Raw genomic sequence first — 21,526 nt, forward strand, 5'->3', positions numbered from 1 at the left:
TACTTCACCTACTCTTCTGACTTAGCCAATTTTTTAACTTCTGCAGCTGTTGAGTGTGCAGGTTTTGCTGCAATTTTCCGGTGCTGTCAGAAGCTTATCTCTGGCCAATTTTCGTCCACTTGCACTAATATATACGTTCTTCCATCACGTGCAAAGATCGGGCTGGTTGGGCAGCTGAGGAGGATATGGTGGGGCCACCAAATTGCTTACTCAGCAACTCCGATTAAGACCAACTCGTGGACTGAGTTTTGGCTGCTGATTTGAGTGCTTTAATCCACTAATTTGGCTGCGTTTTTTGATCAATTAGAAATCTCATGTATAGTAGTTTAATATCTTGACCATTTTTCGCAATTATCTCCACCCAATTTTACAAGAAAGTACCTCAAAGTTGGCCATTTTCTTGCCCGAAAATGCCAAATTCAATGCAATTAGGTCCTTTTTGGCTCAATTTGATTGATTCTGCTTGGCCCAAATTCAATTTCAACTTAATTGATGACCAAGATGATGATTTAAGGGCTCGGCGCAAATTTTGCAAAATTTACGAATTGGTCCTCGACTTTTGGAAATTGCATTTTGGCCCCAACTTGCCATTTGAATTCCAATCTGACCTCCTGGGCTTGGCTAGTCACATTTAGATCATTGGCCCCAACTTTTTCTTTTCTTTTCTTTTTAATCTTTTTTTAATTTTTTTTTATCTTTTATCTTTTTTTCTTTTTTTTTTTAATATTTTTTTTTTTTTTAGGGAAAACATCTTCCATTTTAAATACCTAGATAATCTATATACAATAATTTGGGCAAAAATTAGGTGTCAACAAGGACTGACTTGCATATGTATCTTCTACTTTGTTGCAGCCAAAAAAATGTGGTGCATATTTCCTCGAATAATTTATCTACCTAATCTGTTCCACTATTTAGGACTCTTAAGGATTAAACATCATTTGCGTGATTGAGTCTGTGAGTGCATATATGCAAATAGCAGATCTAGTTATTCCTTTGGGTCTGTGCTATTCCTTTATTTCTATGTTATATACAGTCATTGAATAGCTTGCGTCTCATGTTTTCCGCTAAATCAGAGCAATACTCTCAGTTGCTGTCCTAATACTCTCAAAGAAGAGATACTTGAATTTTAGCACTTAATTAAGCATGCCATGTTGGCTGACAGGTAGTTTTGTGCCATTTTAGTCTATGCTCTAAGACCATGACTTCATGCATTCTGTTAGCTTGGCAAAATAAATTTAGGTATAACGTGTGCTTTAATCTTCTATTCTTTGTGAAGAGTCAATTCTAGAGAGCATAGTTGGCTCAACAAAGCAAAGGTGGTTTCTGACTCGTTCCTTTATTTTTATGTGCTAGTAGTTAGAAAAGCATGATTATTAATAAATGCATACTCTGGATTCCAAACGCTCTTCTTTTCTGACTTCTTACCAAAGCATTTTGCATGTTAAATTTGTAATGGAGATTGCTAAATCTTGTCCATTGTAACTCAATATATGGCTCATCTTCAGATATGTTGTCATGTTCGAAGATTCTTTTTATGCAAGAACAAACAAGTATGATCCTTTTTTTGTTGGCAATAGGAGATGTTTACATTCGTTCAAAAAAGTAAATTTTAGACTTCCAATTGGAGCGGAGAAATACAATTCTTCGAAATGAATATGATCTCTTAACACTACTTGCTGTTTATGTTCTATATCTTTGCAATAGGGGCGCTAGTGTTTCCTTAGGCGCATTAATTAGCAATATCTGCGATATGATGGCATTCCAATTTTCCTTGCTTCCCCGTTTATATGGTGGAATAATCCCGATGGGTACACATTGATGCAGGGTGGGATTTTGGGGGCTTCCCTTACTGGCTACTTGCCATAAAACTAGCACTTACGTTAAGATCATCTGATCCTGCGTTTGTCAAGTTGGTATGTGTTCCTACTCCATTTGTCAAAAATCAAGAATTGTTGTGCTTCATGATAGTGGAACATTGTGGAATTGAATAATTGCTCTAGAAAAGCTCTTTGATGTGTTTTGGATTCCTAAATAGATTATGTTCATTTTCAGGCTCCATTTGACCAATAGATAAATCTCTGCATTCGACTCCTATTTTGTCATGTTCAGAGACATAAGAAAGGTGGCTAGCTTGACTTCCACTTTATAGATAGAAGAAAGGTATATTGCTTTTCTTACCTCTTTTTGTATGTTGATGCTCTCATATATTTTTTTCTTTAGAAATTTTTTTGGTGCCGCATTTCGATGTTACCCATGCTTTTCAGCACATCCATCTTAGTCCAGAGAAGTCATGATTTTTTCTCATCTATTCAGGAGCTTGCTTTAAATATGGACAAATTGTCTTATCCTTTGCATACTGTTAGTGGCCAGCCTATGTACATCAAGGCTCTCTCGAAAGGAGCTATTAATCTGTGCTGATGATTCGTGTTTTGGAATGTTCCCATTTTTCTCTTTAGATGGAACATCATTTAGTGTCTTGTTTAGTTATACTAAAAAATTCAAAGTTGGGGAATAACTCTCAAACTGTAATGAAATTGATTAAAGAGGTCTTAAGCACGAAAAAGCAAGTTGGTGGGACTCTCTTGCACACTGCATGGATTTGGAAGCGTTTGTAGCTGCAAAATATGAGGACCAAGACCAAGTCCAAGCCTTTAAGGTCCTAAATCACTCGCATCACGCAATGAGAATGTCAATTGAAAAATAGTAATCGGATGGAAGCCTCATGAAAGTCGAGTAAAATTTCAGCTGATGCTGCATCACTTTTGGAGTGGAAAATTTGTTGGAATTTGCTTGCTTTTCATGTCTATGAGGGAAACTTTGTACCTGTCGGTATTATAACCTGAAATCTTGCTGTGGACCCAATTATGGGTGAAGCAAGGGTGCTATATTGTGGCATCAAAGTGACCCAAATATTTTATGAATATTTAATGTATCATCTAAGTACATTACCTGCAGCAACAGGGTACTCTTGCCAACACCAGGATCACCTCCCACCAAAATTAAGGAACCTTTAGAGCCACAATGCAGCAAAATCAATAGCTTTGATAAAATTAAGATCTTCAAAACTTCCATACATCTCAAGTGAAAGTTCTAGTACAGCAGCAGATCTGTGCGGACCATACAGCCAAAAAAGTAGGTCGAACCTGGCACAAGACCACCGCCTAGCACTCTCGAAACCTCCTCTCCAAAGGGTCCATACCTAAACATCAAGCACCCCAAGAGATCATTTACTTTAAGGAATTAGAGCGTCATGCACATTTCTTTCAAAATAAATTAACAGAAGTACTAATGTGTTACAATAACCAGCATGGATGGTTTCATCGAGGTGGACAACAGATTGTCATCAGGACCAAAGGTCATGTCATCACTCTCGTATTACTAAAGAAAAGGAAATATACTATCATTCCGGCAAAATTTCATCTGAATCACAAGATACGCTCTATGATCCAACTTCTGGAAGGATGTTTCGAAGTAAATTATGTCAAATGTAGATAAGACAATAAAATCAACTCGACAACAACTTTTTTCAACTATTTATCTTTCTGTAGCAGCTGCATATAGGGTCCAAAGCTGACCAGTTACTCATTTCCCAGAACAGAACAAACTTACAGAGGAATCCGCCACTCTAACTGCAAAGAGAGAAGCTCGAGAGTAGAAGAAATCTCTCTGCTCATTATGCTACCTTATGTGCTTTCGTAAGCTCAGAGACCTTGGTATCACGGACTGAACCAACATGGGCATCAATGCGACTCCGCAGCCTCTCCCGTACGCTAGACGTATCCCATTTGGCTTGTTCAATTACAACATCTGTTCAAAGTATGATACGAAACTTATCCATGCATTCGGTGGTAAAATTCCCCTAATAACAAGTCAAAAGTGAGCATGGCATGAACACATACAAATAGTTTCCTAAATGCCCAGAGTGTTATTTACCAACAAGACCATATTTTCACATTGCCTCTGGTCTCAGACACAAACCTTCATTTCTGACTGATGCAAGTAAAACAACTAATAGGCCACCAAAGGAGTGCAAATGCAAGCACAACAAGAGTCAAAGAACCAAGAAAGAGCTTAGTTACAGGACAAAGCACAATGACAAACCTTCGTTCGTGGTCAAATTTTTCAAAGCATTGACTTTACAAACATTAGGTTACAAGTTGCCGTACCTGCGCATCGTTCATCAAATAGGGCCATATAAGACCGAGTACAGTCATGAGCAGCCACTAAAAACTCTTCCCCTCCTTCCAAAGCCTTGCCAAATCTTTCCTTGAACTCACCTAGACATCCATACAGAATATGACCAAAGACTGCTTGGAAAGCTTATTGTACCAGCTGACGAAACAACAAAACACAATAAGCAACATATGATAAGATATCCTTAACGGACAGTCTCTCTGTGTAAGCTTACTTCAAATGAAAACATCCTGACTGAAAGAAAAATGTGTCAGAAAGGAAAAATATTTCCACGTTCCAAGCAGCTTGAAGTGGTAGTCATACAATAGAACCCAAAAAAGTGAAGCACTTTAAGCAAGGAAAACCACCCCCATAACTTCTTACTCGAAGTGACCATTTTTCAAGCTACTTCCGCCTCTTAGATCTGACATTCCCATTGAAATGCGTAGTCTGTGATTCGTACCTAATAAGGGCCACAAAAAATTATATAGATGATACGTACTTGTAGTGATAAATACATTTCTAATCCTGACAGAACATAATCTTCACCCAAAAATAAAATCAGGAAACATCGCAAACAGAAGGCCAAATTAAGCTAAGCCGTCAGCTAGGCAACTGCTACACTGTGACTAGCCATTAATCTCCTACCATCAAGTAAATTGATCAATCAAACAATAAGATGATTGCTCAAAAGCAACCATTCAATCAGTTGAAATAATACTCAGATTGCGAATGAAGGGGGGCCATTTCAAGCTGGAATGATTACTTGAACAAAATAGCTATATCTCATCTGCACAGGCTAGACCTCAACAGTTATATCTCATCTACTCAGGCTAGAACTCAACAATTAGATAGTAGATATATCAGAGGCAAATTTGTACAACCTAAAATCAAACAATATAAAATTCAAAAAAGCTGAGGCTTCCTTTGTGTTTGCTCTTTAAAAAAAAATGCACTTGTTCCAAGAAAAGAAAATGCTCCTACTGCTCCCACTTCACGTAAGCCAGGAAAAACTCAGAAACAACATTCTTAAAAGTAAGAACATGGAGCCGATTGTGTTGGATAGCCTTAATGTACTTGCATTATTTAATGAACATAAAATCCGGTTGCCGCACCACCATCTGTAACTCATCAAATAATAATATTACTCATCTTACCCAAATAAACACGTGTCAAGAATGGAACTCAGTTTCTTTCCAAAACCGGGAATTGCTCCCAACCTCCTTCATCGAAAGCCAGTCCTAATATGTTAAGAAGAGTTCGCCTGATCTTAATATGTGTAAGATAAATTGCATATGCTTGAATTTCAAAATAGTGAAACATGACAAGCAAGTTTCATGTCCAGCAAGAACCAGATCAATACCTCATTTTCAGTAAGACTGGAATATTGTTCGTCAGCAATTTCTTCACATCGTATGTGAGCAACCATGACCTTAACACGGATAGCATGATGCATCCATTATCATTCTCATTATCAGCAATATATCCAGTTGCCCTTCAATTAACACTCACCCTGTGTGCAGGCAAGTCCAAGTCCTTATTCTCCTTAATGACCATCCAAATACGCTGAGCACTAAAACAAAATCCTGAACCAGGAACTGCCCCCTTCGATCTCCTGCCAGCCCACCAGGTGCGGTACTATCCAAGAACCACCCTCTAAGGGCATCCACCTGTTCGTCCAAGGAAATTCGACCATATGGCAAAAGATTAGTGCAGAGAAAGGGTAAAATCCATTTGGCAATCAATGCTCCAAATTCCATAATACAGAGCACAAGAAGATGAGATGGAAACATAACACGTCTCAAACTACAATTGATTAAGAATGTGAACAGAAGAGTACTGAAAATCACCAAACTCAATAAGGGATGACTGACCAATGATAAGCCCCAGAGAAATCAGAAATAGCAGTCGATGATGAGTGGCATTTCCACAGATATTCCGAAACTCATGCATACGAGGACCGAAGCTTTGTCCTAAACGGTACTCAAGCACAGGATTTATGCGAAAGAAAGGGCGCCCACTGCGGCATTTGAAAATCTTGTCGAGACACAACAACAAAGCCGACATAAAAATTGGGCAATCGTATTCAAGGTCCAAACGTGCTTCTATGGGATGCAAGGTAGGTATACCTCATCTTTAAATCGCTCTTCCTCTTCTTCATAATCAGAAAGAGCAACGACCTCAACCTGGAAAGCAGAAGAGAGTCATTAGGTTGAACTTCATTTCGACGATTAGAGGCAAAAGCAAATCATCGAGAGGAACTCATACAAGCATCGGAGCACCTACATTAAAAAAATGACTGACAGGAGTTCCCTTGTCCTGCTCTGACTTAGGAATACTGTCCCATATCTGCAGGAAAATACTAAATGAAACCAGCAACGGCTTTACAAAGTCGATTTTGCAAAGGAAATGCAACAACCCTCACCTCCCGCACTTCTTCTCTCAAGGCAGCTTCTAGACATTCAAAAGGAGTCTGGATAAAAAGAAAAACCAGAGAGCATATTAAAAAAAAAAAAAAAAAAAAATCAACTCAGATGGGCAAAACTTACCAGATGCAACCAAAACGAGCAAATAAAAACCATCACAATCCGAAATGGAAACATGACCAAGTATAGGTACCAACCCTCCTTGTTTTATCCCGCAATACGAATACGATAGTTGTTTTCCTTGGACAAAACAATCGCATCATGGCCTTGAAGAGTCGCAACTTTATCATAACTCTTAAAACTAAACATTTAGCTTATCTTAAGGCAAGAGGACAAGAAACACCTGGAATACAGGTTTCAGAAAAGGCTTGCTGGCAGCTTGTGCACGGCCGATATAATGACCCCACCTATGAAAAAGATGCTAAAAAGAAGACAAGAAATACCTGGAATACAGTTTTGAGCAGAAACCTGCTCCCAGCTTGCTCGAGGCTGACCCAACGACACCATCTATGAAAAGATGCTTAGAAAGGGCACTAGGAAAATACAAAAACAACAACCTCGTAGATAACGCTGCAGAAATAGAAACAGTATCTCACTAGAGGAAAGCAAAAGCCCCACATGTTTGTGAGCACTATATCGGAGACAGCCAAAGCAAAAAGAGCGCTCTGCTTTTCGAAGGAAGTATCGTCCTGTATAAAAATGACACCGGTTAAGCAGCTGCAAGAATGCTAATTGCTGCCTACTCAAACCAAGTGTAAATCAGGTGAGTTTCAATGAGCGTCAGCTACACATAAATCAACCTTCTGGGTTGGTAAGATGAGAAAAGCCATACAAAAGTGGAAAAGTTACAGCAGCTACCCGATGAACAAATTAACGTTTCAACATGTACAAAAAATTAGAATTTGCAATTACATATGGACAAAAATAAGTAGTTGAACATGGACAAATTAAGCTATTATATATCCATGCAAAATCATCTAGTAAATACACCTGTCTTACTTTTCCATCCGTCCCCTCCAAGTCCATAACTAGAGTGCACGGTTCAATCCCAACAGCTTTCGCGATCCATATTCCTTCGGTGGTTTGGGACCTGAAAAAATAACAACCTGACTTTGGACATTTTTCCTAATCCAAATCACTTGAGTGACCTAAAGGACGGTTCAAAAACATACCTCCCTCTTGAAGGATCCATTTCCCTGAACTTTGTGCCAATCAGTGCATTCAACAGCGTGCTCTTGCCTGTCAGAATCAATAGAAACTTTTGTCGTAAAACATTGAAAAAAAAAAAACATTTTGTCCAAGAAATACCACCTATATATAACTTCACTGAAAATTATCACAAGCAATATATCCCGAAAGAATGCTAAGTTATTTCTAGTTAAACATAAGAAATCCAATTAAGAAGAAAAATATCCACCGAGCAAAAGTAGTGACTAGGTTTCTAAACAAACTGAGTAGCCAAGCTATTCAATAGCGAGATAGGAACTCACTGCTCTGAGCCTTTGCCCAGCCCTAGTTTTGGAGAGTGCGCATGTGATGATATCGGATAGTTTCTTAGAAATGCTTTGGCCCCCTATTAATTGCATAGATAATCATTAGATTATCACAAAGAAATGTTGATTTAACACTTTATTTCTCTTTTAATCTATCCGACCATATAAATTGAATAAATGATCGAGATATACTGTTCGGGAAAGGGTTTGATCACGAAAGTATGTCAGATTTAATGCTTAATTGTATATCCCTTTTAGTCTATAATCGGGAGTATGTTTGTTATCACATGTTCTTTGTTATGAAAGTTGTGCCGATTTTTCATGGATAGATGACCCTGCTATATGTTCCCTTACTCAATTCATAGACGCAAGGGGTGCATTCAAGATCCATGCATTAGAAAAATTCATCAGTGATGTGAGATTGGAGGAAACAGGCATTTCATACGTTGTCGTTTCTATATTCGGGGCTCAGAGCAGTGGTGAGTTCCTATCTCGCTATCGAATAGTTTGGCTACTCAGTTTGTTTAGAAACCTAGTCACTACTTTTGCTCAGTGGATACTTTTGCTTCTTAGTTGGATTTCTTATGTTTAACTAAAAATAACTTAGCATTCTTTCAGGATATATTGCCTGTGATAATGTTCAGTGACTTTCGGGATATATTGCCTGTGATAATTTTCAGCGAAGTCATATATAGGAGGTATTTCTTGGACGAATTTTTTTTTTTTTAATGTTGTACAACAAAAGTTTCTATTGATTCTGACAGGTAAGAGCACGCTGTTGAATGCACTATTTGGCACAAAGTTCAGGAAAATGGATCCTTCAAGAGGGAGGTATATTTTTGAACGGTCCTTTAGGTCACTCTAGTGATTTGGATTAGGAAAAATGTCCAAAGCCAGGTTGATATTTTTTCAGGTCCCAAACCACCGAAGGAATGTGGATTGCGAAAGCTGCTGGGAGTGAACCGTGCACTCTAGTTATGGACTTGGAGGGGACGGATGGAAAAGTAAGCCAGGTGTATTTACTAGATGATTTTGCATGGATATATAATAGCTTAATTTGTCCATGTTCAAGAAATACCGCCTATATATGACTTCACTGAAAATTATCACAGACAATATATACTGAAAGTCAATGAACATTATCACAGACAATATATCCCGAAAAAATGGTAAGTTATTTCTAGTTAAACATCCAATTAAAAAACAAAAGTATCCGTAGTGACTAGGTTTCTAAACAAACTGAGTAGTCAAGCTATCCGATAGCAAAATAGGAACTCACCATTGGTCTGAACCGAATATACAAACGATAACGTATGAAACGCGCATTTCCTCTAATCTCACGTCACTGATGAATTTTTCTAATGCATGGATCTTGAAAGCACCGCTTGCATCTATGAATTGAGTAAACAAGGTCATTTGTCCATGAAAAATCGCCATAGCTTTCATAACAAAAAACATGTGATAACAAACATACTTCTGGTTATAGACTAAAAGGGAAATACAATTAAGCGTTAAATCTGACATACTTTCGTGATCAAACCCCTTCCCGGACAGTATATCTTGATTATTTATTCAATTTATATGGTCGGATAGATTAAAAGAGAAATAAGGCATTAAATCAACGTATCTTTGTGATAATTTAATGATTATCTATGCAATTAATAGGTACATGTCTCAACGACCGGCAACGGAGGAGACTCCATGATCGGTGAATCCCAAGCGCTCGTCCCTCAATCACAGAGCACCTGTTCAACAGAAACCGAAACTCTACAGATCACCGACCAACTTGCAATATCCAACGGACTGCCCCGCGAAATTCGCCTAAAAACAATGGGGCAATCAACGATAATCAAGAAGATTCTCGAAGCCTACCGGAGTCTCCGAACGGAAGGAGAAGGGACTTCTTCGGTGCGAGGGGAAAGTATTACTAATAGCTACTAGCTAGGGCCGTCAAAATGGTTTGCTCTCGAAGGTACAAGATGGGCCCCAAAGTATCTCCTGAGCCCAAAATTCGAAATGGGCCCCGGCGGACCCGGAACCGGCTCTTCGGTCCGTTCCGTGCTGACCTGGAATTGAATTTGGGCCTGCGTGGGTTTTCATTTGGGAATGCCTCTCTCACACGGAGCGACAAAGAAATTATGGGAAGACATATTGAATGGGGCTTCATCATTGGGGCGAGGGGCTTGACGACGAGGGTTGTCGGCCGGAGATGGTGGGGCTATGTCGGAAGGGTGTGGTGGTGGCTTGGAAGAAACTAAGCTTCGTTGGTTTTGGGAAAAAGACGGGTTGCAAACGGGCCGGGCGCACCGGGCCTTGTGGGAACCGGCCTCAACAGACCGAGTTCGATCGCCAAGGATCTAGAAATTCAGATATTTCTTTCCTTTCTAGGGGGGAAAAAAGCTTAGGAAATTGACACAATTAGTCAAGGAAAAAAAAACTAGCTGGAATTGGGGGTAAGGGGAGGAAGCTCAACCTCTTCAAACAGTAGAGCGTGCAGGCAGGACGCCAAGTTTCCGGACTACCACTGCCAGTCCCTTATGGTCTTCGGACCTATGGATCCAACACTACGTGCAATTAACGTCTAAATTACTCGACTTTGTTATATAGTAATTTAAATCAATAATGCAGATTTTATTTAATCTACATTGGGAAGAGGATAGTGCATGTGTGCGGTGAAATTTGATAGCATTTAGACAGCAAAGAGGTAAGGCAAGAAGTTTGCACACGTGGATACGGTGGAGCATATATAGTACATGGTAGATTTTTTTCGTTCCTATTTATGTCGTAAGTATTATATTCATTGATCACTTGAACGTACAATATTGCAATTTATAGCTTCCATATCGTGCAATATCGGCGCATTCATGGCTCCATTTACTCGTGATTTTTTCCAACATATGCACATACTAAATAGGCCTATGTGATTGTTGCAAAAAATAAGTGATCAAACAAATAGTAAATGAAACAAGAAAATAAATCAAATATTGAATTTACATGGTTCGATTGATGCGATCTATTCTATTTGGACACGTAACATGCATTATCTAAGTTGACTTCATATTATAATCGGTCAATTTCTCGGTAGGCTTCAGGTCCAACTGCGAGTTTGTTGCCTGTCCAAAAGGTCATAATCAATTAATCTACTAGGCGAAACCTAATCGAATGAAATTGATGATTCTTTGTTGGTCTTCTACTAGATCCAAACTTCCATTCTCTATAATTGAGTTGACCATTTGAAGTGAATAATATATCAGCCATTGATAGAGGAACCATTCCCCCGATACTAATTTACAAGTGCACGTCCTATTCATGAACTGGCATTCAGTGAAGTATTAACATATTCTTATGACTCATTAAAACATTGATGTTGTTCTTCTTGGCCTTGAGATGGTAGATCTCTCTCTCTCTCTCTCTCTCTCTCTCTCTCTCTCTCTCTCTCTCTCTCTCTCTCTCTCTCTCTCTCTCTGAAATGCAGAAATCAATGAGAAGAAAGGTTTGATATGCCATGAAGATCTTGAAGATGTTGCATGTCTTGGTTGGTTGTCTAGCTCTAGGAGTTTTCGCTCGTGGGCAACAAAATCCAGGTTCTATCTCTCACATAAACGCGTGCTCACAGTGATCAATGAATTGTGAAGAGTTAGAGACGTTAGATTAAAGGGATTTTAGAAAACAGCAAGGTGATGATTTAGTGTCTACCTTTCTTTCCATTGGCAATTGAACTTGCAAGCAGAAGACAAAAAATAGTCATACTCAAATTTGTCTTAGAAAATGAGTACTGAGTATATAAGCGGAGTTGAGCTCAAGGAGTTTTAACGTTTTTAAAATTACACATAGCAATAATTTGTACACAACTTTAGGAATTTAGCAAAGTTAAGGCCGTTCTACATTCTCTACGAAACATCCACAAATCCTCCTTTATAATGGAGAGTTAGTTAGTAGTGTATTATCCTCTAGCTTACTTTATTTTTGCGATTGACATCTCTGTTTTAAAGCTTTTCACAGGTGCCTTTACCATCCGGTTATCCATCAAAACCTCTTTTCAACTAACAATTATCAAGTCAGTTCTTAAATACGTAATTTTCATTGCTGAATTTGTTGGTTTTTTGATGTATCAGTACTGCTGTTTTTAGACTAAAGTTTCTCTGTTCTGTTTTTTTATACTTGTTCTAGTTTATTTTTCTCACTTAGTCAATTATGTTATGCAGTTGTTGTTGTGTTATTTAGGAAGTTAAGCACTTGTTCAGGTGCAGTTACAAGCTGAACGTGTGTGTGTGTGTGTGTGTGCAGTTATTTTTTTTTTTTGGTTTAAGTCGTGTTCTGTACTTGACTTTTTCATCGAAGCTAGAAAGGCAGTTTCCATGCTCTGTTCTCTCTGTTTCCTCTGTTTTTTTCATCTTTCTTCCTCGATATCTATAGTTCTGGTTTTTCTGCTTCTTTGCTGCTTTAATCAGAATCAACAAAGTGGTATCGAGCATCAAATGATCTTGAGGGACTGTGAAGTGAAGCAAGTATTGTAGTGCAAAGAGGTTAGAGGGTGATGGAGACAGTTCAAGTGGTTTTTCTGCGATGGCTTCTCCAAAATTTACTTGGAGAGAATTATCAAGCATGGGCTGTTAAAATGAAAGCATTTTTGGAGGGTCATGATCTGTGGGAAGCTGTGGAGGATGACTATGAAGTTGCTCCACTTCCAAATAATCCGACCATGAATCAAATCAAGCTTCATAAAGAGAGAACCACAAGGAAAGCCAAGGCAAAATCTTGCACGTATGCTTTCTGTCTCGCCTACCATCTTCACCAGAATTATGAAGTGTGACTCGCGAAGGTCATATGGGATTTCTTGAAGGAAGAATATGAAGGAGATGAGAAGATAAGAGGTATGAAGGTGCTGAATCTCTTGAGAGAATTTGAGAGACAGCAGATGAAGGAATCGAGTCGGTGAAGGAATACTCGGATAGGCTAGTGGGAATAGGCGATAAAATCGAGTTTTGGGAACCGACTTGAGGGATGATAGGCTTGTTCGGAAGATCCTAGTGTCTCTTCCAGAAAAATTTGAAGCTACTATAGCTTCTCCGGAAAACACAAGGGACCCGGCGATATAAAACTTGCGAGTTGCTGAATGCTTTGCGAGCACGGGAGCAAAGAAGACTAATGAGGAGAGAAAATCATGTTGAGGGGGCATTGCAAGCCAAAGTAAAGCAAAATGATGGAGGCAAAGGGAAGAAATGGATTCAGTTTAAGGGAAATGTTGCTTGATTCGAAATTTTTACCAAAAGAAGGAAATGCTGGTGGATCTAGCAAATGGAAAAATAATAAAAGGCCATGTCAAGATCTGTGGTGGAACCAACCATCGAGTCCTTTAGATGCTGGAAAAGGCCAGATGCGAGGTGCGAGAAGATGCCACAAGTTGGGTCATATGGAAGCTATTTGCAAAGGGAAAGCTTATCAGCAAACGGAGAAGCACAAGTGGCGGTGAGTGAAGTTGATGAAGAGCACTTATTTGTTGCTTCAGCTGGTGAATATTCGATCGAAAATAGTACATGGCTGATAGATAGTGGTTGTACTAATCACATGACTGGCAACTTAGAGCTATTCAAGAGCATAAACAAAACAAGAAAGTCCAAAGTCGGGAATTGGCAATGGACAGCATATTGAAGTTCAGGGTAAAGGTGTAGTTGCTGTTAAAGGAAACCAGGGGGTGAAGTTAATCAAGGATGTCCTCTTTGTGCCAAACATTGACCAGAATCTGTTAAGTGTTGGTCAGTTAGTGGAGAAGGGCTATATAGTGAAGTTCGAAGGAAGGGAATGTCTCATTAAAGATACGACGGCAATGAAGTCTTGAGAGTTCAAATGAGGGATAAAAGTTTTGTGTTCAAGCCAAATGAGATGGAGCGAGATGGCTTTGAAGTGTACAGAAGAGAATATAGAGTCATGGCACAAAAGATTGGGGCATGTTCATAGGAGGAGTATGCTGGTTATGCGGAAATGGCCTGTAGATGATTTACCAAACTTGAAGGAAGAGCTTCCACAATGCAGAACCTGCCTTCTTGGAAAACAAACCAGATTTCCCTTCAAAGGAGGAGTCTCGAAGACATATCAAAAGCTGGAATTAGTTCACACTGATGTGTGTGGACCTATGTCTGAACCTTCTTTAAATGGAAGCATGTATTTTATTACTTTTACTGATGATCTGACTAGAATGAGCTGGATCTATTTTCTGCAAGCTAAGACTGAAGTAGCTGATGTATTTATGAAGTTTAAAGCATTAGTTGAAAATCAAAGTGGGAAGAGAATCAAAGCTCTCGGTCGACAATGGATCCGAGTATACAGCTAACAAATTCAAACGGTTTGTGAGCAAGCTGGAATTGTACAGCAATTTACAGCCCCTTACTCACCTCAACGAGAATGGGGTTAGTGAGAGGAAAAATAGAAGCATTATGGAGATGGCCAGATGTTTGATGCGGGGAAAGAATTTGCCTAAAAGTTTTGGGCTGAGGCAGCCAACACCTTGCTGTATTTCTTTTAAATAGATTACCTACAAAAGCTTTAGAGAAACTAACACCTCTCGAGGGTCTGGCAAGACACTAAACCTTCGTGAAAAATTTGAAGGTTTTTGGAAGTTTGTGTTATACTCATATTCCGATGTCAAAAGGGATAAGCTTGATAAAAAGGCTGAGATTGGAATTTTTGTTGGATATAGCTCTCAATCAAAAGCTTACGAATTTTCTATCCAAAGACAAGGAAGATTACTGTGAGCAGAGATGTTATGTTCTTAGAGGAAGATGAATGGAATTGGTTAAATGGAAGGAATACTGAATTGAAGCACTTTGAAAGACAACCTAAAACTGATGTGGAGACTAATGAAATTACAGGGGAAATGGAAGAAAGTATAGATGATGAACCTGTAAGAGGCACAAGGACACTTGCTGAGATCTATGAAAGGAGTAATGTGGCTGTGCTCGAACCATCAAATTTTGCTGAAGCCAAGGAAGATCGAAGTGGTTTGCGGCAATGCGGAGGAGATGAAAATGATTCAAAAAATCAGACTTGGGAATTGGTAGATAGGCCATTAAATAAGAATGTAATTGGAGTTAAGTGGGTCTTTAGGAAAAAACTCAATCCTGATGGCTCTGTTAACAAGTATAAAGCAAGGCTAGTTGTTAAAGGCTATGCTCAGGTATGGGGAGTAGACTATTCTGAAACTTTTGCTCCAGTTGCAAGGCTGGGCACAGTAAGACTCTTGTTAGCTGTTGCAGCCGAGAAGGGTTGGACTATTTTTCAGCTTGATGTCAAGTCTGCATTTCTAAATGGTGAGCTTGAAGAGGAAATTTTTATTGAACAACCTGAAGGGTTCTGTGTTAAAGGGCAAGAAGAGAGTGTATACAAATTGCACAAAGCTTTATATGGATCAAGCAAGCTCCAAGAGCCCGGTATGGAAAAATTGATCAATATCTACCGGATTTAGGTTTTAAAAGGAGCTTGAGTGAGTTCACTCTTTATATTAAGAAAGTGAATCATAGTGTGGTAGTTCTGTCTCTATATGTGGATGATCTTTTGGTAACAGGAAATGATGTTCAGGCGATAGAAAATGTTAAGCAAGGCTTATTTGCTGGTTTTGAGATGACAGACTTAGGAAAAATGGCTTACTTCTTAGGTCTGGAAATCAAGCAAAGTCCTTATGAAATCTTCATTTGTCGAGGAAGTACTTAAAGGAAATTTTGAAGAAGTTTCGAGATGGAAGAATGTCGAAGTGTCGGTACACCTATGGCAGCAAAAGAGAAGTTGCGAAGAGTGATGGAACCGAAGGCTGTGGATGTCTCGATGTACGAAGTCTAATAGGTTGTCTCATGTACCTCACAGCAACCGGACCCGGACATTCTATTTGTTGTAAGTGTTCTGTCCAGATTTATGAGTGATCCAAGTCGGCTTCATTTGATTGCAGCTAAAAGGATTTTAAGGTATTTGAAAGGAACCATGTTTTTGGAGTGAAGTTTCGAAGGAGTCAAGAATTCAATCTACAAGGTTATTCGATAGTGATTGGGCTGGCTCGATGGATGATATGAAGAGTACATCGTGTCTTTTTCAGTTTAGGATCAGCTTGTTTCACTTGGTGTTCTAAAAAACAAGAAATTGTAGCTCAATCTACTGCTGAAGCAGAGTTTATAGCTACTACTTGCAGCAGCAAATCAAGCCTTATGGCTGAAGAAGATAATGAAAGATCTTTGGCTGAACTTCAATGAATGTATCAAGATCAATGTGGATAACCAAGCTGCAATTGCAATATCTCATAACCCAGTTTTTCATGGCAAAACTAAGCATTTCAAGGTCAAGTTCTTCTTTCTACGTGAGGTGCAACAAAATGGTGAGGTCATGCTGCTTTATTGCAGATCTGAAGATCAACTTGCTGATATTTTTACTAAACCACTTCAAGCTGGAAGATTTGAAGCATTGAGAAAGAAAATTGGAGTATGCAGCAGCTACTGATCCAAGGAGGAGTTTGTTGGTTTTTTGATGTATCGTCTTGCTGTTTTTAGACTAAAGTTTCTCTGTTCTGTTTTTATACTGTTCTAGTTTATTTTTCTCACTTAGTCAATTATGTTATGCAGTTGTTGTTGTGTTATTTAGGAAGTTAAGCACTTGTTCAGGTGCAGTTACAAGCTGAACGTGTGTGTGGGTGTGTGTGCAATTATTTTTTTTTTTGGTTTAAGTCGTGTTATGTACTTGACTTTTTCATCAGAACTGCAGAAGACAGTTTCCATGCTCTGTTCTCTCTGTTTCCTCTGTTTTTTTCATCTTTCTTCCTCGATATCTATAGTTCTGGTTTTTCTGCTTCTTTGCTGCTTTAATCAGAATCAACAGAATTGTCCTTCTAGTTGATATAGTTGTTAAAAAATTAGATAAAAAAGTTCAGGGGACATTGCAAAGCATCAAGAAATTTATATCACTGTTTAAATTTCGAATTCGTGATGCATGGTGAAAAGCAAGTGACAATCTCTAGTTCCCCCTCGATTTAGGTTTCATAAGCATCGATTGCGGCGCACCTAATGATTACCATGACGACCAGCTCGACATATACTACAAGGCTGATACGGGGTTTGTAGATTCTGGGACAAACATGCAGGTGTCTACCCAAGTCATCTACCAAGACAACCGACAACAATCAAAGAATCTCAGGATCTTCTCCAGTGGAATAAGGAATTGTTACACATTAATGCCAGATAAAGGAAAGGGCAACACATATTTGGTCAGGGCTTCATTTTGGTATGGGAATTATGATGGCAAGAATCAAACCCCAGCATTTGACCTCCATATTGATGTCAACTATTGGACCACAGTGAACACTTCGTCTTGGAATTACGAAGAGATTATTTACGCTCCTCCAAGAGACTACATACAAGTTTGTTTGGTGAATACCGGCTCGGGAGTTCCATTCATATCAACTCTCGAGTCTCGGTTGCTAGATAACTCGACTTACCAGATCAATTCTGGTGCACTTGTAACCAACTTGAGATATAATTTGGGGAGCCTAAACACATACAGGTGATTTTCTTTGTTATTGCCCTTTAATTTTGGATGTTGACCACATTCGTCAGTCAGTAAATGATAGGTTAATGTATTTACATCTTACGAATCATGCATTTTTACATTATGCAACTGCATGGACAATAGAAAACATGCTGTCAATTACGAACCAATTTGTGTCGGCTTGTTCATCATGTTGCACTTACTGCTATGATTATTTGACTGGCTTCGGCATTAATAGGCACCCACAAGACGTATATGATCGCATCTGGGCCGGTGAGACTTACGAAGTTTGGTCGTCAATCAGCAACACGACAGCCATCGTGACAAGTACAAGCAATGATGCCTATGAAGTTCCGCTTGAAGTTTTGATGACTGCCACACAAGTACCAAATGTCACCAATCCTCTGCGTCTGCAATGGACCTCAGACAACTCCACTACTATCTGGTCTGTGTACTTTCACTTTGTGGAATTGCAACTGCAAGAAAACTACATCAGAGAACTCACGGTACATGTACTAAATCAACTCGTGGGAACCGTCATGCTCGAGAACCTAAAGCCGGTGACCGTAGCCTCATTTCCCGTAGCTGGACTCTCTTTGAACCTGGCTATTCAAGCGACGGACCGCTCCACTTTGCCACCTCTCCTCAATGCCATAGAGATTTTCCACATGGTCGAACCTCAAAACTCACCGACTTTTCTCGATGACTGTACGTATCCATCTATCCCACTTAATTTTTTGTTTCAATGCTCTTTGATTTTCTTATGATTGTAGCTCTTTATATGATGGTTCAGTCAATGCTATGTACGATATCAAGAAAATATATGGGGTGATTAGAGCTAACTGGCAGGGTGATCCATGTGTTCCTACACAGTACTCATGGAGCGGACTACATTGTAGCTATGATAGTTCTCCAAGAATTATCTCGTTGTAAGTCTACGACTACATATTTTCTCTAAAAACATCCTGCAAACGAACATCACAAGTCTCGAAAGATAATTTTTCTCAAAAACAACTACAGTACAGATTGGTAACACATTATGCGACTGAGGAAATGATTTCAAAAATCAAGTCTCTATATTAAAGCCTTCCATGTTAAAAGTTTTGACCGGTGGGATTTTATTCTTATAAAGTTAGCTGCGGATGTGCAGGAACCTGAGCTCTAGTGGACTGAAAGGACTGATAGCTACATCGATCTCCAATTTGACAGCAGTTGTATCCCTGTATGCATTAGCAGCTTTTCTTTTATATTGTTTACTACTTAATTTGAACAGAAAGAGAATGGACAACCCCCAAGCCCAAGAAAAGAGACACCCTTCTTCATCATTAGCATGATGTTCATTATATACCTTATCCTGTTTTATGCATTTCAATGAGTATATGCATATGAAGTTTCTTAGTACTTTTTTGCCTTAAGTTCAGGGATTTATCCAACAATTCATTAACTGGGTCTGTGCCAGACTTTTTAGCACAAATGTCGAGCTTGAAAGTCTTGTAAGTCACCGAGCTTTTAACGGAAAGATTATGTGTAGTCATCTAGCTCGAGTAAATGGCTATCAACTTCTAATCATGGATATTTGCAGGAATTTAAGTGGAAACAACTTGAATGGCTCTGTTCCTCAAACTCTCTTGAAGAAGACGATGGATGGATCGTTACTACTTAGGTTCGCTCATTGCCACGCTATTGTAACACTTCATTTAATCACTGATTATTATCTATTCAATCTGCTTCATCTTTCCGTATGTTGCTGATCACACTGAAGAATGAACAGGATAAAAGTGATAATTGCTCTTGTAGTTTTCTCTTTGATCAACTTATGTATGTAATATATGCACGGTCGGATATCCAAGAATTCATGTGCTAATCTTTTGGCATTGACATGTACCATCGACGTTTTTCGACAGCTTAGATGGAAATCCAAATCTTTGCCAATCAGACAATTGTCAGACCAGCAATGTGCAGCCGAAGAACAAGGGCATCTCTATTGCTCCAATCATTGCATCAGTTGCAGCCGCTCTGGTCTTGATTTTAGTGGGAGCTCTTGCAGTATTGTGGATTATCAAAAGAAGACAAATCCAAAGTAACTCTCTTGCGTATTGCATGTACAAGAAAAATCAAAAGTTTTACATGTGATTTTCTCAATCCGGGTTGGGTTTTCAACCCCAAACTGATTTAACTGGTCCAATTGTTCATATGGCCCTTTCGACAATCGGGCCCGGAAAAAGTGAACATGATAATCTTGCTTCTGTGCATCACTGTTTCACGTTAAAAAACCTATGCACGCATTATTTGTTGATAGTATCATAATCGCGTCAAAGCGTACCCACATCTCGTGTAGATAAAGGCACGAATAATTCCTCATTTGGTTGAGGTAACTCGCTTCGCTCTTTCTGGTTCATTTTCCATAACATGGTCTCTTCTTTATTTTAAGTCATTACATACTTCTTCAAGAAGATTCTATTTGCAGTTAAGGCATATGATATCAGACCGAAGGTCATAATCTGCTTAACTCTGTTAAGGTTATATAATTTCCTTTTCATTTCTCCAGATGTTACTACTACTACTACAACAACTACAAACTCTACCAGAGAATCTACTGGGACATTAAGGTTGTCAAAAAATCAAATTTTTACATCCACTGAGATTACAAGAATTACTGATAACTTTGGAACAATAATCGGAGAGGGAGGATTTGGGAAAGTTTACTTGGGCAGACTTGACAATGGCACTAAAGTCGCGGTAAAAATGTTATCTCGATCGTCAAAGCAAGGCTACAAGGAGTTTCATGCAGAGGTTCGAAACATTACTGCAACTAGAATCAATATGTCATGTTTTCGATTTTTTGGGTTCTACTCATGACAAGCTCTGAAACCTTGATGTGCCGGCGCAACTCCTGATGGTTGTTCACCATAGAAATCTAGTTTCACTTATTGGATATTGCGAAGAATTTGAAAACATGGCACTGATTTATGAATTCATGTTCCATGGAAATGTTCAGCAACATTTGTCAGGTTTGTCACATATTTCCTTCTCCAAATTTTAACCAGATAAAGCATCACTTGGACTCTCGCTACACGGGACAACGGATGTCGATTTACATTTTATCTCAACTCGTTCTTTCATAGTTCGAGGCTTTTGGATTAATCGGTCAAGTGACATGGTCATTTTTGGTAGATTCATTCGCGCTGTTTGGTTGAGATGGAGCGCGCGCCTTACCGAGGTCTACCCAACGCCTCTCGGAACGCCGGCTGACTAGCAGCCAGCGGTGCTCGGCGTCAGTCGGACGAAACCACCGATGCCAGGCGGTGGCCCGGCGACTTCATATAGGGCAGTCAACACTCGCGGCGTTGTCAGCGTCGGACCGGCAAAGGAGCTGCAGAAGCTTCGGCGAGCTGCGGCTGGGGAAGAAGAAGGCCCGAAGAAGATGCCCTAAGGAAAAGGGGGCAAAAGAAAAAAATAAAAATAAAAAGAGAGAGAAAAGAAAACACAAAATGGCTGAAACTAAAAAAAAAAAAAAAAAGAAAATGGGCTTCTCTTTGGGCTATTTTTTGTTTCGTGGGCTGAATGGATTGGGCTGAAAATAGATATTAGAAAATGGACCCTCGGGTGGTTTGAAGTAAAAATTCGAGATGGGCTTTGGTAGAAAATTGCCTTCATTTCCTGTTTTCTTTTAAATTCGTGTTTTTTTAGTGGGCCGAACTTGGGTCCGGTCGAGACCGGACCCCGAATCCGCATACCGGGTCGGGTCGACTAGACCCGGCCCTGGTTCGCCCATTTTTTATAAACAAATATTTTTTAATTAAAATTTTAAAAAATCGGAAATCTCGTTAAAAAATCGAAAATTTAAAATTTAAAAAAAAAAATCGAAATTTTTTTGAGAGAATTAAAAAAATTAAATTTAAAAATAAATTT

General features: G+C 39.1%; 2 protein-coding genes across 4 annotated transcripts; one reads left to right on the forward strand and one right to left on the reverse strand.

Annotated features, from left to right (window-relative positions):
* Positions 1-2,927: 2,927 nt before the first annotated feature.
* On the reverse strand, positions 2,928-6,879 carry LOC108955696 (protein ROOT HAIR DEFECTIVE 3 homolog 1-like). 3 transcript variants are annotated; one of them, XR_005552045.1, is made up of 7 exons: positions 6,797-6,879; positions 6,599-6,646; positions 6,460-6,522; positions 6,303-6,359; positions 6,048-6,210; positions 5,537-5,843; positions 3,799-5,414 (listed from the first exon to the last, which is right to left on the reverse strand). XR_005552045.1 is itself a non-coding variant. In XM_039315233.1 (7 exons), the coding sequence occupies exons 1-7, from the start codon at positions 6,860-6,862 to the stop codon at positions 5,399-5,401; spliced, it is 477 nt and encodes a 158-aa protein (XP_039171167.1). In that variant the 5' UTR covers positions 6,863-6,879; the 3' UTR covers positions 3,799-5,398. The 3 variants fall into 3 exon arrangements, 1 of the variants encoding a protein (XP_039171167.1); XM_039315233.1 differs by lacking the exon at positions 6,048-6,210 and having other exon boundaries at positions 5,537-5,605; positions 5,686-5,843; XR_005552046.1 differs by lacking the exons at positions 6,599-6,646; positions 6,797-6,879 and adding an exon at positions 2,928-3,008 and having other exon boundaries at positions 3,144-5,414; positions 6,048-6,359; positions 6,460-6,501.
* Positions 6,880-11,570: 4,691 nt separating this feature from the next.
* Positions 11,571-19,111, forward strand: LOC104428824 (probable LRR receptor-like serine/threonine-protein kinase At1g05700). The gene is made up of 6 exons (XM_039314495.1): positions 11,571-11,676; positions 17,104-17,629; positions 17,853-18,322; positions 18,408-18,543; positions 18,765-18,836; positions 19,036-19,111. Exons 1-6 carry the CDS (start codon positions 11,598-11,600, stop codon positions 19,109-19,111), a joined length of 1,359 nt encoding a protein of 452 aa, XP_039170429.1. The 5' UTR covers positions 11,571-11,597.
* Positions 19,112-21,526: the final 2,415 nt, after the last annotated feature.

This window comes from Eucalyptus grandis, chromosome 6, assembly GCF_016545825.1.
Source record: "Eucalyptus grandis isolate ANBG69807.140 chromosome 6, ASM1654582v1, whole genome shotgun sequence".
Lineage (NCBI taxonomy): Eukaryota > Viridiplantae > Streptophyta > Magnoliopsida > Myrtales > Myrtaceae > Eucalyptus > Eucalyptus grandis.

Excerpts from the sequence above, each read along its gene's own strand:
- LOC104428824 (XM_039314495.1), top strand. The coding sequence starts at position 11,598 with ATGAAGATCTTGAAGATGTTGCATGTCTTGGTTGGTTGTCTAGCTCTA. Across the intron at positions 11,677-17,103 it reads TCGTGGGCAACAAAATCCAG|GTTTCATAAGCATCGATTGC; the intron begins GTTCTATCTCTC and ends CCCTCGATTTAG. Across the intron at positions 17,630-17,852 it reads GGGAGCCTAAACACATACAG|GCACCCACAAGACGTATATG; the intron begins GTGATTTTCTTT and ends CGGCATTAATAG.
- LOC108955696 (XM_039315233.1), bottom strand. The coding sequence starts at position 6,862 with ATGATGCGATTGTTTTGTCCAAGGAAAACAACTATCGTATTCGTATTG. Across the intron at positions 6,647-6,796 it reads TGCGGGATAAAACAAGGAGG|ACTCCTTTTGAATGTCTAGA; the intron begins GTTGGTACCTAT and ends CTTTTTATCCAG. Across the intron at positions 5,606-5,685 it reads TGGACTTGCCTGCACACAGG|GTCATGGTTGCTCACATACG; the intron begins GTGAGTGTTAAT and ends ATCCGTGTTAAG.